General features: G+C 43.0%; 2 protein-coding genes across 2 annotated transcripts; one reads left to right on the top strand and one right to left on the bottom strand.

Moving 5' to 3' along the window:
- Positions 1-1811: 1811 nt before the first annotated feature.
- Positions 1812-10296, top strand: nuak2 (NUAK family, SNF1-like kinase, 2). The gene is made up of 6 exons (XM_069724054.1): positions 1812-2094; positions 4991-5111; positions 5316-5467; positions 6609-6674; positions 6789-7041; positions 7529-10296. Exons 1-6 carry the CDS (start codon positions 1870-1872, stop codon positions 8575-8577), a joined length of 1866 nt encoding a protein of 621 aa, XP_069580155.1. The 5' UTR covers positions 1812-1869; the 3' UTR covers positions 8578-10296.
- On the bottom strand, positions 5480-16204 carry ccnd3 (cyclin D3). Its single transcript, XM_069724055.1, has 6 exons — positions 15829-16204; positions 14040-14255; positions 12821-12983; positions 11119-11261; positions 10772-10932; positions 5480-5637 (listed from the first exon to the last, which is right to left on the bottom strand). Exons 1-5 carry the CDS (start codon positions 16003-16005, stop codon positions 10807-10809), a joined length of 825 nt encoding a protein of 274 aa, XP_069580156.1. The 5' UTR covers positions 16006-16204; the 3' UTR covers positions 5480-5637; positions 10772-10806.
- Between the last annotated feature and the right edge of the window lie 168 nt (positions 16205-16372).

Below are 16372 nucleotides of genomic sequence, written 5' to 3'. Positions count from 1 at the left end.
AAATATTTAGGATGTTTGAGGGCCACAAGCTGCCAATGAGCGCCCTCTTCTGGAAGACACACTGAATTACACAAATAATATCTGAAAGGTTCGGTCAGAATACTTTATAATCTGTGCCCTGATTTAATAATGTCAAAATATTTAATAAAGTGACACCTTTCATTAGTTCATAGTCTTAATATATTAAAAATAAGTCCGTGGTGCATCTGTGATCAGCACCCAGTTACAGTCTGTCCCTCTAACTGATGTGTGTCTCATGCTGTTTTTTCTGCATCACATGTTGTCCCTCAGATTCCAAAACTTAGTGAACCGATTGTGATACTTGGCTCCAAAATCCGTGTCTTTGTTGAATTTCCATTGTTTATTTTGTGCGCGATGTTCCCCTGCATGCATGAGTGAAGAATCTGCGGCCCATTACGGTGCAGATTGGAGGCCAAACAAAGAGGCATCTCTCGCTGGGTTAGGAGGTTAATGACGACAGGACCAGTGAAGGAGCGGCCGCTTGGCTCAAAGCTTTCAATCTGAATGTTCCCAAAAATCAGGGGAGCCGGCTCCTCCTGTCCTGAACGGATATGATACAATCAGTATATATTATTACATGATTTATATCTGAAATTATGATCTTAATGTTAAATTTAAACACTTGTGTCAGGGGTGTTGTTTAGATATGAACCTGCTCTGACTGTGTGTCATTAGTCTGTTGGACCTGTTGAACAGAGTCGCTGTGATTCAGGTTTTCTCTTCTGGTCTGAATCAGTTCACGCACATTCCTGTAAACAGTGACTGCATGCTGACCTCTAGTGGACCACAGAGGTAACGACACTTGTCATCACTTCTTCGCTCACCAAACAGCTGAGGAGACAAATGTCCAGGATGTTGTTGGAATGGAGGGAATTAAAGAAGTTTTTATTTTTATTTTGTCTGCCTCTTAAATGACCATTTAAATGTTATTTTTCTCAGTAAAAATCTACTACAAGCAGATATACTGTTGTACTTGTATTGGATCATCTAGTAGTGTTTTTTTTCAAACTTTAGGAAAAAGTTGATTCCTCAGTATTAATGTGTGTAATGTCCAGAAACTGTGATTACATTAGAAAAAATAGCAACACTTCAACATAAAAAATACTCCATTACAACCAAGCCCTGCAAAAGTCACTAAAAAAATGCAAGTGCTGTTAAAACTATATCAAAAATCAAAGTAAAACCAACCTGAAATACAACATATTACTCCATCATGGTTTGTGACGCTTTCACGTGTGTGTCAGTTTCACAATGAGGAGCTTCTTTTTAAAACTACTTTATATGTAAAACAATGCATCATATTTCAGGAGCTCGTGACGTGTTTTGTAATCTTAATCTGTCAAATTCAACATAAACTGTCGAATAAATGCAGAAGAGTACAAATTTTAGTGGAATAAAATGATAAAATAAATTCAAATGTAAATGTTTGAGTAAAGATCAAGTGAATCATTGAGTAAATTTACTTAGTTACGTGTGTGTGGGGGGGGTGCGTTTGTTCTCCTTCTCCGTGCACACCGGTTGTAACAATAATCACCCAAAAGTTTATGTTTAAGATAATCAGACATTATTAGATCAAAAATATGAAACATAAATTACAACAATAAGTAAATAAGAGAAGACGGTGATCGGTGTTGTCCACCGGTACCGCCCGGTGGATAAATCCAGCGCTCCCCTGGTGTTTGCCCCGCCCCTCGCTGAGTACCTGCCGCCGGAGGGTCAGACAGCTGACACGCTCCCGGTCAGCAGCTTCATGTTTCGGTTTCGTCGAGCTGAGCGGTGCTGAGGACTGTTACCGGGACCAGCTGCCACCGACAGTAACGAACACCGAGACCCGGACGCTGCGTCGGTATGGACGGTCCTCTCGGTGCTCACCGCTCCTCCGGCAGCGGGGCCGGTTCGCCCGCTGAACACCCTCCCGCGGGGAAAGCTCCGTCCCAGGTGGCCGTGAAGAAGCAGGCCGTGAAGAGACACCACCACAAACACAACCTGAAGCACCGCTACGACTTCCTGGAGACTCTGGGCAAGGGCACCTACGGGAAGGTGAAGAAGGCCAAGGAAAGGTCCGGCAGACCGGTAAGGACCGAGTCCACCTTCTGGTACTGATCACATCGGCGGGCGGTGTCAGGTCTGCTCTCCTGCCGCCACCTGTTGTAGGGAGCCGGAGGTCTATTTATAGCAGCCGGTCTGCTCTCCGGTAGAAAAACACTTTACCGGGAAATAAAGTGTCAGATTAAGAGCGTGAATACGTGTGATTGACAGGCTGCTTATTGTGTGAGTGATCGCTGACTCAGCTGCTTCCTGAATGGATTGGTAATAATCTGGGATTGGTCATAATCTGGGATTGGTCATAATCTGGGATTGGTCATAATCTGGGATCAGTGGATCATTTGGCTCCAGCACACATTTGATGTTTTACAATGAGACAAGATTTCTGCAGGTCATCCGACAGAAACAGGAAGTTTTACATTAGTTGGACACACATGAGGAGGAAGGGTGGAGGAAGGGAGGAGGTGGATGGGCTGAGGAGGAAAGGAGGAGGAAGGGTGGAGGTAGATGGACTGAGGAGGAAGGGTGGAGGAAGGAGACAACCTGCTGTCCTTGTTCCTCACAAAGACATAAAAACAAGTTCCTCTTAAAGGCTGAAGTGGAAATTCCAACCAGACTTTCAGGTGAATTGGTTCTCTGAAGGAAATCTGCTGGAAGGAGACGAGCTGCTCAACAGATCAAAGGAACCCGACGGGCTGAAATATCTCGAAGGCTGTTTTATCAGAAGAAACTTCTAAAGATTAAAACACCAGTGATTTATTTTAACTTGAGATTTTGATCCCTGCAGGCAGCTTCCTGACCCGGATCACACATTCACATATCAAAACCCGGATTAGTCCACATGTGTGTTCAGCAGGTAGTCTACATGTGTGTTCAGCAGGTAGTCTACATGTATGTTCAGCAGGTAGTCTACATGTATGTTCAGCAGGTAGTCTACATGTATATTCAGCAGGTAGTCTACATGTGTGTTCAGCAGGTAGTCTACATGTGTGTTCAGCAGGTAGTCTACATGTGTGTTCAGCAGGTAGTCTACATGTATGTTCAGCAGGTAGTCTACATGTGTGTTCAGCAGGTAGTCTACATGTGTGTTCAGCAGGTAGTCTACATGTGTGTTCAGCAGGTAGTCTACATGTATGTTCAGCAGGTAGTCTACATGTATGTTCAGCAGGTAGTCTACATGTGTGTTCAGCAGGTAGTCTACATGTATGTTCAGCAGGTAGTCTACATGTATGTTCAGCAGGTATCTCTGAGTGGAAACAGGCGACTCATCCAGCTGCTTTGTTTTTCTGTCACCTGCCTGCGTGTTGACGTGACGACACAAAGCTTCATCCTGCGTTTCACGGCGCTGCAGCTGCTCCCATCAGCACAATGCACACGCTCCATTATATAATCCATTCAGTGTGTGTGTGTGTGTGTGTGTGTGTGTGTGTGTGTGTGTGTGTGTGTGTGTGTGTGTGTTAATGTGGATCCATGTTCAGTACCTGGACTGGGTTGCAGCAGGATTCAGAAAGTTGGTGCCAGTTATTAACGTATTAGATTATATTCTACTTTAAAAACTCATCAATATTTTTTAGTTTGTAAAAATTCCAAATCACAGAAACAAAAAAACTTCCTGTCAGGTGAGTTACTCTCATCGCCCTGCAGTTTAATCTAAACACTTTGTAAAAAAAAAACAAGTCATATCTTCCAAACTTAAAGTTGCGTTTAGTGTGTGACTCAGTCAACCTGTAGGGGGCGACACATGCAGCTCAGAGCCGTAATATTTTGTTGTTATATTAATGTTACGGATGTTGTTTGAAGTATTTGGTGTTATTTGTGTTGAATATTCTCCGTCAGGTCGGACATGGAGCTGCGTAGTTCCTCTTCTTTTGAAACGCGTCTCAGATTACTGACGTTGGCCAACAGGAGCCTGCTGCATGTAAATATCTAGTTAGAAAAGAAGTAAGAACTTTTAGTGCGGTTCAACACATTTTAAAGAATTCATGCTTAAATCTTTATTTCATCTTCGGTGACGCTGGTGGATTTTTACAGTTCAGTGTTTCCAGGTGCAGAAATGTGGTTTCAGTGTTTACAGAGACTCTGTGTGAAATGTTGAAGATTTCTCTCAGACACACACACACACACACAGACACACACACACACACACACACACACACACACACACACACACACACACACACACACACAGATAAGCTCCCGGGGTGTGAACTCATGCTGAGTTCAGTCTGTGGTTCGACCTGCAGGCAGACGGTGAGTCATGGCAGGAGACTGATATGAAGAGCTGCTGCCTCACTCGTCTCCCTGCCGCTGTAGCCTCGAATGTTGGAGGAGATGAGGAGAAGAGACCTCTCCTCCCCCCCCTCTCCCCCAGCGTCTGGGGCCTCCTGACGGCCTTCGACCGGGGAGACCGATGACGCACGGCGCTCAGAGGAATCTCGGGCATCTGGACATGAAGTCAGCGAGGTCAACAGAGAGCGTTCAGATTGAAATCTGCTTCTCTGGCGTTTCACTCACCAGCAGACAAAACAGTTCAGTTCGTCCTGACAGACGATGGAAAGTTATTCACACTGAAGACAAACACGTCTTATCTGCTGTTTTCGTTTCTGCAGCTCTGATTATTATCCTGAAGGTTTGTTTGTCTTTGAAGAGCGATTTTATAACCTAACGAGGTCTGAGATAACATTCATGGTGTCTAGTTCAGATGATTATTGTCGTGTCCTTGACACCAATGAATAACGACTCGGCTGAACTTTCATCACGTATTTACAACCTCCTCCTGCAGCTCTTTGAAACTCAGTTTCACTTTAAGATGAACTCTTTGACTCTCTAACAACAACAATAATGGCTATAATATTATTTCCTGGATTCTTTCTGCTTTGAATCTTCCTAATTTTTCATCGTCTTTGTTGTTTTGCTTTTGCAGGTTGCTGTAAAGTCGATCAGGAAGGAGAAGATCAAAGATGAGCAGGACCTCATTCATATTCGCAGAGAGATCGAGATCATGTCCTCGCTGTGTCATCCGCACATCATCACCATCTATGAAGGTGTGTGTGTGTGTGTGTGTGTGTGTGTGTGTGTGTGTGTGTGTGTGTGTGTGTGTGTGTGTGTGTGTGTGTGTGTGTGAGAGAGAGAACCAGAGGTCACAACAAGTTTCCATCATAGGAACCTTGAACACAACACGTTGGATGTGTTCAGGTGCTGCTGAGGGTTCCACATAAAGGAGAAATGCGTCTTTCTTTTCCTTTCAGTGTTTGAAAACAAGGACAAGATCGTGATCGTGATGGAGTACGCCAGCCGGGGAGATCTGTACGACTACATCTGTGACAAGAGGAGCATCTGTGAGCGGGAGGCGCGCCACTTCTTCAGGCAGATCGTCTCCGCCGTGAACTACTGCCACCAGGTGAGACTTCCTGTTCAGTCTGATGTCAGAGCTCCTCAGCTGTCAGATGCTTCGTCCACTTCGTCCGCTCCGGCCGTTGTTCTGTTTCCAGGACACCTCCAGAGTTACATAACGTTATTATGGGATGTCGGTCGGCTGTGACAACGATGCAGGAGGAAGAACGGTCGGGACTAAAGGACACACACACACACACACACACACACACACACACAGTTTAATGAGGTTGCAAAGGAGCATCTCTCTCTCTCTCTCTGTCTCTCTCTCTCTCTCTCTCTCTCTCTCTCTCTCTCTCTCTGTCTCTCTCTCTGTCTCTCTGTCTCTCTCTCTCTGTCTCTCTCTCTCTCTCTCTCTCTCTCTCTCTCTCTCTCTCTCTCTCTCTCTCTCTCTCTCTCTCTCTCTCTCTCTCTCTCTCTCTCTCTCTCTCTCTCTCTCTCTCTCTCTCTCTGTCTCTGTCTCTCTGTCTCTCTCTCTCTGTCTCTCTCTCTCTCTCTCTCTCTCTCTCTCTCTCTCTCTCTCTCTCTCTCTCTCTCTCTCTCTCTCTCTCTCTCTCTCTCTCTCTCTCTCTCTCTCTGTCTCTCTCTCTCTCTCTCTCTCTGTCTCTCTCTCTCTCTCTGTCTCTCTGTCTCTCGACCTGTGTCTCTGTATTTTAGTGCAGCTGCACTTTGCACAGCGTTTCTAAATGTTTGCAGAGCGATCAGCCCGTCTTTCACTCCGTCAACCGTCTGTCCTCATAAATACTCTAGTTGCCATGACGACGCAGCGTAAAAGGCCATCTGAACTCTCGTATCACTTACATTAATACATTGTGATGAAGCCTAAAGTTGGGCACGCCAGTTTCTTCATGATTACATCTCGACAATAAACAAGCCGACCTACAAAGAATGCGTCGGTCGCTACGACAAGAAGCCGACCTGCATTTTTGAGAGCAAAGCGAACGCAGAGCGACGAGTTGCAGGCATGCCCCCCCACGGAGGGAGGACAAAGAGGTGCAGCTGAGAAAACAATCTTCACTTGGAAAAGAATGTGTTGTGACCCAGTAAAATCAAATCCTTTTATGTAATACAGACAACTTCCAGTGAACTGATGCATAACGAGGTGGAAGTGATGTTTGTCAGGAATGTGAAGTGTTTGTGCTCCTCAGAACGGGATCGTTCACCGGGACCTGAAGCTGGAGAACATCCTGCTGGATGGAAACGGGAACGTGAAGGTGGGCAGCATTAAACACACTCGCTGCTTCTGGCAGGTTTTTGATTTGTTAGTTAGAATCATAAAAGTTTAAATGTAGATTGTAAAGATCTTCGTGTCGTTCTCATCCTTGCAGATCGCAGACTTCGGCCTGTCCAACCTTTACCACGGCGACGAGCTCCTTCAGACTTTTTGCGGCAGCCCGTTGTACGCGTCCCCAGAGATCGTTAACGGACGGCCGTACCGGGGACCGGAGGTGGACACGTGGTCGCTCGGCGTGCTGCTGTACACGTTGGTTCACGGCACCATGCCGTTCGATGGAAACAACCACAAGGCGCTGGTCCAGCAGATCAGCACCGGAAACTACCGCAAACCCAGCAACCCCTCCGGTGAGTCCTCAGAAGGGCCGAGACCACCGACTGTTTCTAAAAGAGTTCGTAGCTTCCGGTCTGTAAAATGGTTCTGATCCAGAAGTGCCTTCAGCTGCAATACCAGCGAGTGCCACTAGAGGTCGGCTCCAAAAAGCCTCCGGCTCCATAGACTCCCATTCAACTTCTCTCATCAAATCCAAAGTGAATAAAATGTGTCCATCAGTTATCTCGGTGTTGTTAGCTAAAGTCACTCCTTCTTATTAGTTTTCTGGAGGTCCATCTGAAAATAATCCCTCATTCATTAGAAAAGAAGATTCAAGAAGACCTGTTTTTGGGGGCATCTCAAGATGGTGATGGACAGAATCTGAACTGGAGGCTTCATAACGTTCACAAACCAACGATGACGTCACTGATGGTTGGCTGCAACCAATGTCTAGTTTCCAACTCTATTTTGTTTCCTGATGTTCGTAGCTGACTACTAAATGAACTTTTTGTTTTCGGTCAGACGCCTGTGGGCTGATCCGCTGGATGCTGATGGTGAATCCTGAGCGCAGAGCAACGATCGAGGAGATCGCCGGTCACTGGTGGCTGAACTGGGGCTACCAGCATCCCTTACTGAGCGAGAGGAAGACCAGTCTGGCCGAGCAGACGCCGTCTCCGGTGTCTCCGTCAACGTCTCACCCGGCCGGTCTGGCCGGCGTCGCCAGCTGGCTGCGGCGAACATCCCGGCCGTTACTGGAGAACGGCTCCAAGATGCGCTGCCTGCTGCGCTCGCAGGGCGGCGGAGGCGACGTGGTCCGGCAGCGCTCGCTGCGGCGGTCCCGTAAGGAGAATAATGTCTCCCAGACGGTTCACGAAGGAGGCGCAGACGCTCGGCCCTCCAAAGGAATCCTGAAGAGGAGGAACAGCGTGAAACAGAAGGCGATGAGCGACGTGCCCGCCGCAGGTCCAGTAGACCCGCAGAACATCCTGGGACGGTCGGAACCAGCCAACAACCCTTCGGCCGCATCGCTGCCTCGCAAAGGAATCCTGAAAAAGCCGTCGGAGCAGGAGTCGGGGTACTACTCCTCCTCCCCGGAGAGCAGCGACTCTGGCTGGGTACGGCAGACCAAGGACTACCCCTCGGCGCCGACCCACAGGAAGGGCATCCTGAAGAGGAACGGGAAGTTCTCCTCTGGCGGGCTCCAAGAGTTCGGCTCTCTGGACCAGCTCGCTGCTTCTTTACCCCGCGGCGGCGCCGCGTCCAGACCGAGCGGGGCCGTCAGCGAAGACAGCATCCTGTCCTCCGAGTCCTTCGACCAGCTGGACCTGCCGGACCACGTGAGACCGCCCGCGCAGACCGAGAAACCGGCCAAAGCCAGCATGAGAGGCTGCATCTCCGCCGACAACCTGCTGGACATCCAGGAGGACCGGATCCTGTCGGACCGCCGGATGCGGCCGTGGAACTGCTACGAGGCCGGCGTGGCCGACAGCGCCTTCTCCATCACCGACTGCGACAACGTCACGGAGGCCTACAAACACGCCATGGTCATACGAGGCTCCGCGGCGAGCTGAAGACCCGACGGAACCAACGACTGCTCTTCTTTCAGAACTTTTAAATGACTACTGAAGACTCGGAGCCAAAGTGCATTGTGGGAAGAAATGAGCACACCGGACAGACCGTTATTTCGGCCCACTTCAGGAACGACTTTGTACCAAAAAGGGAGACTTGCTGTTTAGAAGACGATCGAGTAACGAGACTAAAACCAGGTCATTGGATTGATTGTGACTAGAAGGAGTTAAAAAGCTCTGAACCACCAGCAGTCCGTGTTTCATACATGATGATAACTGAGCGTGTTTCATACATGATGATAACTGAGCGTGTTTCGTACATGATGACAACTGAGTGCAATGATGATGTTCATAGATTCTCAGGAGAAGAGAGCTGCTGGTCGACGTGGAGCTCGTTTAGAGAAAAAACAAATTCTTGGTCTGAGTTCAGTTTTAGCGTCTGTCGGACTGAAGTTTGATTCCAGCTCATTTAGTCCAGTTTACATCTGCAGGATCCTTCAAAGCACAAAGTTCCTGTCAGCAGGACATTTTGAAGAAGGTTCAGGACTCTTTTGGACGTCACAGCTTTTCTCTCCAACTCCAGTTTTTACTTGTTTTAGGACAATTTCATGGAAACCAAAGAGCAGATTTTCTAAAGACTTTTTGTTTGTCTTTATGAAGTGCCAACACAATGTTTGTTTGTTAGTTAGTTAGTTAGTTAGTTAGTTACAGGGAAGTCGGCTCTCAGAACTGTATATATATATATATATATATATAGTTTTAATTTTTTTTCTGTTGACCTGACTTGTTCTAAGTTTGGATAACGACTTGAATAATGATGATGACTCACAACAAGCAGAACCAGTAGAACCTGCTTCTGCTCCAAAGCTGATTCAGGTGTCATCATGTGACCGGAGAGAGTTTCTCCGAGCCGGAGAGAGGCTCACTGTCACTACGGGAGACATTTTTCTGGCTGGTCAGCAGCAACACGTTCACCAGCTGTGTAAATAATTCATTTTTGAAGATCAATCACTGAATGAGGATGTTGAAACAATAACATGGATACCAGGGTTAAAAGTAAAATGAATGAATTATGCATGCAGATTATGATCACTACCACCTTGTAATCCTGTTTAATGAAACGCCCCCTGTTGGTCAGAGAAGGTACATCAGCATGTTGTTGTTGTTTCCTGCTAGTTTGATGGACACGATCAGTCAATCAAACCTGACATGCAGTTGATTTATCGTTTGAGTATGAAGCTCAACAAAAGCTGCATGAGGCGTTTCATAGAAGCTGCTGAAGCAACACAAACTGGAAGTTTTTTTTAATTTATGGTTTCATTTTTTTTTTTTTAGCCCTATGAGGCTCATCAGGAATTTGAAGCCTGTTTATTACTGTATGCAAAAGATTTCTCTAATTTCAACTGGAAGTTCTTGTCATGTCTGGAATCTAATGAATTGTATTGCGGGCTGAGCTCCAGTCACTGATACCTGATCATTTATTATTGAAGTGTGACACGAGGGGAAAAGATAGCGCCACCCTTTGGGAAGACATGTTGGCTTTGTGTATAACTGAATGTTTCTTTGGGGATTTCATCTGGTTTTGTTTCTGTGTTTCCCAGAAGTTGCAGATTCATATTTTAATGTGACTGCCACAAAATCCATCTTTGCCAAAGTTCCTGGTTTATCATTGACGTGACTGACGTGCCAAGCTGTTGGACTGGGAGACGGAAATCAATAAAAAAACAAACAAAGAACTCAGCTGCTGCCTCATGTTATTCGTGACCTACATTTGAAGTTGTAGTTTAACAGGACTGATTTGTCCTGCTGACACCAGCAGTTTAAACAGCAATAACAGGACTGTCCACACTAAAGTTACACTTTCAGCACAAAATACAATGGAGGGAGAATAGTACAATTAAAATGTGCAAACGATGCTATTAGGATTCAATTCATCTGTCGAAGTCTCCAAAAGTTCATTTCAAGTATTAATTAAAGACACATTCAGAATTAGATTTTAAAGCTGCTCTAGAAAATCGAAATACTTTAAAATAAGCAGGAACAGAACAGATATTTAAAACTGAACGTTAAATGATGAATCTTCAAAACTCGATGTGCAAAACACATCCAAGACCAAAAAGAAACGGCGTTTAGATGCATTTTTACATTTCATTTTCTGGTTCTGCCTCGTGGCTGTAAATGTATAATTCATGCCAACCTTTCAGGGCAGCGAGCAGCGGGACTTCCTGAAAGTCAGCGGGGCTTCAGCTGATCTCGGAGGTGTGGATCCTCCGACCTGCAAACGCTCTGCTGGAGACGGGACGGCAGGCTGAGCTCCAACACGGTCTGCAGCTGGTCGTAGCAGAGGAGGACGGGACTCTGCTCAGGGACACGTTTAGAAGACCGTCAGCAGGCACCGATGGACGCTCCTTTAAACCTGCATGTTTCTACTTCTTCTCTTTGATCACGGTTGTTAGAAAAAAGCTCACAAACACATCGGTCGCTGTCGACAGCAGGCCAACGTCAAAGATAAGACCCCAACATGTCAGTTAAACATTACTTTACCAGCTCGGTGTCCAGGAGGCTGCTGAGAAACTTCATCAGCGACTCGGAGGAGACGGCCGCGTCCACCAGCTTCAGCCTCTGCAGGGCAGCGACCACACAGGAACATGCCAGAGTGGACGGCAGGAAGACGGAGAAGCTGCAGTCTGAGGACGAACAACCCACATTATCCACTATTAGTTATGTCATCATCAAATGGGAAAGTCTGCTTTTGACTCCTGGAACAAAATACAGCAGCACTATGAAATCAATACGCTTCTTCCATTTACACATTTCTGAAGCTTGATTTTAAATCGCCAAACCTATAATTGTTTCATAAAACTATTTTTATCTACTCAAACTACCTACCTTTTATTTTAATGCTTCTAATATCAACTTCTTACTTTATATTTTTGCTGGTTTTACTTCATCTTTAATCTGACAGTTAAATGGTTATCTAGAAGATCAACTGTGGTATTGTGCTTATTTGCTGTGTAATTGACTTGATGGATTTAGTAAGAGATCATATTTCTCCAGTTTTATCTTCTCTTCATCGGCTTCCTGTGAAATCAAGAATAGAATTTAAAATTCTCTTGATGACTTACAAAGTTCTACATGACCAGGCTCCATCATATCTTAGAGATCTTATAGAACCACATCATCCTGATAGAGATCCTGGTTCTGTTAACAGATGCTCCGCCCACCTCTGATCCTGGTTCTGTTAACAGATGCTCCGCCCACCTCTGATCCTGGTTCTGTTAACAGATGTTCTCCACCTCTGAGCCTGGTTCTGTTAACAGATGTTCTCCACCTCTGATCCTGGTTCTGTCGGAGGTTTCTTCCTGTTAAAGGGAGTTTTTCTTCCCTCTGTTGGAGGTTTTTCTCCCTTAAAGAGGAGTTTTTTTTCCCTCCTAGTTTATGTGAGAATTGTTGAATTGTTGGTTTCTCTGTATAATATTGTAACATCTTGCTGTAAAGACTTTAATGTGTTAAGTGCCATGAAATGAACTGTGTTGTGATTTGGCGCTACATAAATAAAGTTGAATGTCATTTTAAATGAAGGTCACCATCAGAGACTTCTGGAGTATAAATGAAGGCTGAATGACTAAATGTACGACTAACATCAGGGAGGTGGAGGCAGTCAGTCGGGCGGATGAAGCCATGGTGGACACACCCTGATGGACAAAGCCCGAGCAGACACTTCCCAAAACCCCGATCATCTGATATCCTGCCTGCTTCAAGGAGGAGCACGGAGACAAAGAGGGAGACATTCAGTCCTCTCTGAGTGTCGTTTCCTTTTCAGGGCTGTAACGTTATGGTGTGTCTGCGACCTGCCGCCTCGGGCGACATCCCAGAGAGCGCTGGGACATGAGCCAGAACGGTGGACGCGTCTTTCACTGCACACAAAGCAGGATTACACAAACTCGGCTCTCCGGCTCCCAAATGAACCGCTGACTCAGCGCAATCAAGGGAAGGCGGCTTTGTGCTTGCTGTTCACTGCTTGGAAACTCATTTCGTTTCACATTAAAGCTCATAAACTAAAACGTTGTTCAGTGATTCGGTGACACTGCAAATAAAACAGCTGATTTTATGATAAAATGTTTGAAAGAAATCATGTTAACACCAGAAAACTGTTGTGTTTTTAGGCGTTTGATCCCCTTCTGATGCTTTTTGTCTTCTGTCTTCTACACATCTCATGTGTAGGTAACTCTGTTATGTAACGTACCCGTGGTTGCCAGGGCGACGTAGGCGTGAACGTGTCGGCGCAGGTTCTGAAGGTCGGGGGCCCGGACCGAGGGCAGAGCGTGAAGAATGGACTCCAGGAAGTCAGAGGGCACCACAGCCGCCAGACACCAGTCCAACCTGGTCACCACGGCGACCTCCCACCGCTGCAACACACACACACACACACACACACACACACACACACACACACACACACACACACACACACACACACACACACACACACACACACACACACACACACACACATTCCTGAGAACCAGTCCACCATCCAAATCCCACAGCAGGAACACAGACAGACAGACAGATACACACAGACAGACAGACAGACAGATACACACAGAGAGAGACAGAGAGACAGACAGACAGACAGACAGACAGACAGACGAGTGTCGTAGCCTCACACACCTCCTTAAAGAAACACTGAGTTCTTCTGAAAAGTGACTCTGAAGCTCGTTTGTCGTGCAGATCTGAAGTTTAACACACGTTAAATCCAGCTGAGAAAATAATGAATTATTACTTCATAAACAAAGAATCAGTGGATTGTATCGATACTTCAAGCAGACTATTGTCTTTGATTTGTGTTACAAAGTACTCAAGAGTACACATTTGTTGTATTTGTTTTTCATTAAAAATTAAAAATAATTTATCAGTTCTGTTTAATATGAAACAGATTTAAGTGTTTTTCAGTGAAAGAGAACCGATAAATCTGGTCACATCTGCACATCATATAGAAGTTGTTTCTACGTGTGTGTGTCAGATATCAGCGATCCCCAAACGTTTGGTCTGATGAACACTTTGTGTGCCTCAACACTGATATTCTGAATATCTAGTTGTGACTTGTTATCCCCACTTTCCTTTATTTTTAATATTCTTTAAACACCTAAAAGGAGGTCAAATTATTCACTAACAACAAGAACGTCTAAAAAATACAACATATCTGTGGAAAAGATCTGTTTTTATGCATTTTGTTCTATCAAGTAAAGTTTAGGAGTTTCAAGAAATCCATTCATCATGAAATTATTTATATTATTTATGTGTCCTGGTGATCAGTGATGGAGCTACATTAGTTGTCTACACTGTTTATAAGGAGATGTACAAGGAGGAAATATTATTAAATACTTGTAACCAGACTCCTTCTGATCTCTGCATACTTTATTTGATCATGAACACAATCTGTACTGGAGATAAATGTTTACCAGGATGTCTGTGACAGAGACGGAGTCGTCGGTGTAGATACGAAGCTTGCTGGCCGTCAGCGGGACGGTCTCTCTCATCTTGGAGGCCAGGAACATGCAGGTGGCCCCTAAAAGCTGCAGGCTGGACTTTCCAACGGCAAAACGTCTCAGGTAGCCGTCCAGGTAATGAACCGCCAGCGGGAACACCTCCTCCTCACACATCTGCTCCTCACACACCTGTCACACCGTCAGGAGGAACTATTTAAATAAAAGTACAAATACTCCATTCGATTTTTCCTGCAGGAATCCTCAATGATAAATTCTACAAAAAATAAAACAAGTAGCAAACTAATGATTATTTTCATTATCAATTACTTGTTTGTTCTTTCAAATATCAGAAGAATGTTTTTTTTTTTTAAGGTATAAAGTATAAAATATAAAATATAAAGTATAAAATATAAAATATTAAGTATAAAATATAAAATATAAAGTATAAAGTATAAAATATAAAATATAAAGTATAAAATATAAAGTATAAAGTATAAAATATAAAGTATAAAGTATAAAACATAAAATATAAAGTATAAAGTATAAAATAAAAAGTATAAAATATAAGGTATAAAGTATGAAATATAAAATATAAAGTATAAAGTGTGAAATATAAAACATAAAGTGTGAAATATAAAGTATAAAGTATAAAATATTAAGTATAAAATATAAAATATAAAATATAAAGTATAAAATATAAAGTATAAAGTATAAAATATAAAGTATAAAATATAAAGTATAAAGTATAAAATATAAAGTATGAAATATAAAATATAAAGCATAAAATATAAAATATTAAGTATAAAATATAAAATATAAAGTATAAAATATAAAATATTAAGTATAAAATATAAAGTATAAAGTATAAAGCATAAAATATAAACTATAAAGTATAAAATATAAAGTATAAAATATAAAGTATAAAGTATAAAATATAAAGTATGAAATATAAAATATAAAGTATAAAATATAAAATATTAAGTATAAAGTATAAAATATTAAGTATAAAATATAAAGTATAAAGTATAAAGCATAAAATATAAAGTATAAAGTATAAAATATAAAGTATAAAATATAAAGTATAAAGTATAAAATATAAAGTATAAAATATAAAATATAAAGTATAAAATATAAAATATTAAGTATAAAATATAAAGTATAAAATATAAAATATAAAGTATAAAAAAATATAAAGTATAAAATATAAAATATATAGTATAAAATATAAAATATAAAGTATAAAGTGTGAAATATAAAACATAAAGTATAAAATATAAAGTATAAAGTATAAAATATTAAGTATAAAATATAAAATATAAAATATAAAGTATAAAATATAAAGTATAAAGTATAAAATATAAAGTATAAAGTATAAAATATAAAGTATGAAATATAAAATATAAAGTATAAAATATAAAATGTTAAGTATAAAATATAAAATATAAAGTATAAAATATAAAATATTAAGTATAAAATATAAAGTATAAAGCATAAAATATAAAGTATAAAGTATAAAATATAAAGTATAAAATATAAAGTATAAAGTATAAAGTATAAAATATAAAGTATAAAATATAAAGTATAAAGTATAAAATATAAAATATAAAGTATAAAATATAAAGAATAAAGTAGCACCTCAGAGTTGTACATCAGTCCAGTTTCTAAGTCAACATATTTTCCACAACTGCAGACAGATCTTGTTCATCTCAACATCTGTGACGGTGACTTTGATTTTTGGGAAACCTGGTTGAAGTGCGTCTACCTGGAACATCCACGCCGCCAGCAGCCTCCTCATGTCCGGCCTGATGTCCGTCTGCACCGGGCCGGAGCAGGCGGTCCCCCGGCCGCCGGTCTCCAGGGCCCGCAGCTGGTGCACCACTCTGGGGTCGCTGGTCACGGCGCTGTCGTTTCCCGCCCTTATGACCACACCCATCTCCATCTCACCTGCACCTGTCCGGTTTTCTGAAGTCCCCGATCGTAGTTGAAGCTGCACGTGTTCACAAACACCCGCAAAGCTGAACAACGTGGAATCAATGAAGGCTAGGCTAACGTTAGCATGGTGTGGCTAACGTTAGCATGGTGTGGCTAACAGTTAGCATGGTGTGGCTAACGTTAGCATGGTGTGGCTAACAGTTAGCATGGTGTGGCTAACGTTAGCATGGTGTGGCTAACAGTTAGCATGGTGTGGCTAACGGTTGGCATGGTGTGGCTAACGTTAGCATGGTGTGGCTAACGGTTAGCATGTTGTGGCTAACGGTTAGCATGGTGTGGCTAACGTTAGCAGCCAACAGTTTCTACTTTGTTCA

Source organism: Brachyistius frenatus, unplaced genomic scaffold, assembly GCF_029030835.1.
Source record: "Brachyistius frenatus isolate BFR_SWC_R1_liver_20210118 unplaced genomic scaffold, ASM2903083v1 Contig_359, whole genome shotgun sequence".
Taxonomy (NCBI): domain Eukaryota; kingdom Metazoa; phylum Chordata; class Actinopteri; family Embiotocidae; genus Brachyistius; species Brachyistius frenatus.
Note: the sequence above shows the minus strand (reverse complement) of the source record. Positions and strands in the feature narration are given on the sequence as shown.

Excerpts from the sequence above, each read along its gene's own strand:
- nuak2 (XM_069724054.1), top strand. The coding sequence starts at position 1,870 with ATGGACGGTCCTCTCGGTGCTCACCGCTCCTCCGGCAGCGGGGCCGGT. Across the intron at positions 2,095-4,990 it reads AGGAAAGGTCCGGCAGACCG|GTTGCTGTAAAGTCGATCAG; the intron begins GTAAGGACCGAG and ends TTGCTTTTGCAG. Across the intron at positions 6,675-6,788 it reads ATGGAAACGGGAACGTGAAG|ATCGCAGACTTCGGCCTGTC; the intron begins GTGGGCAGCATT and ends TCATCCTTGCAG.
- ccnd3 (XM_069724055.1), bottom strand. The coding sequence starts at position 16,005 with ATGGAGATGGGTGTGGTCATAAGGGCGGGAAACGACAGCGCCGTGACC. Across the intron at positions 11,262-12,820 it reads CGTCGCCCTGGCAACCACGG|ACTGCAGCTTCTCCGTCTTC; the intron begins GTACGTTACATA and ends GTTCGTCCTCAG. Across the intron at positions 10,933-11,118 it reads GCCTCCTGGACACCGAGCTG|AGTCCCGTCCTCCTCTGCTA; the intron begins GTAAAGTAATGT and ends GTCCCTGAGCAG.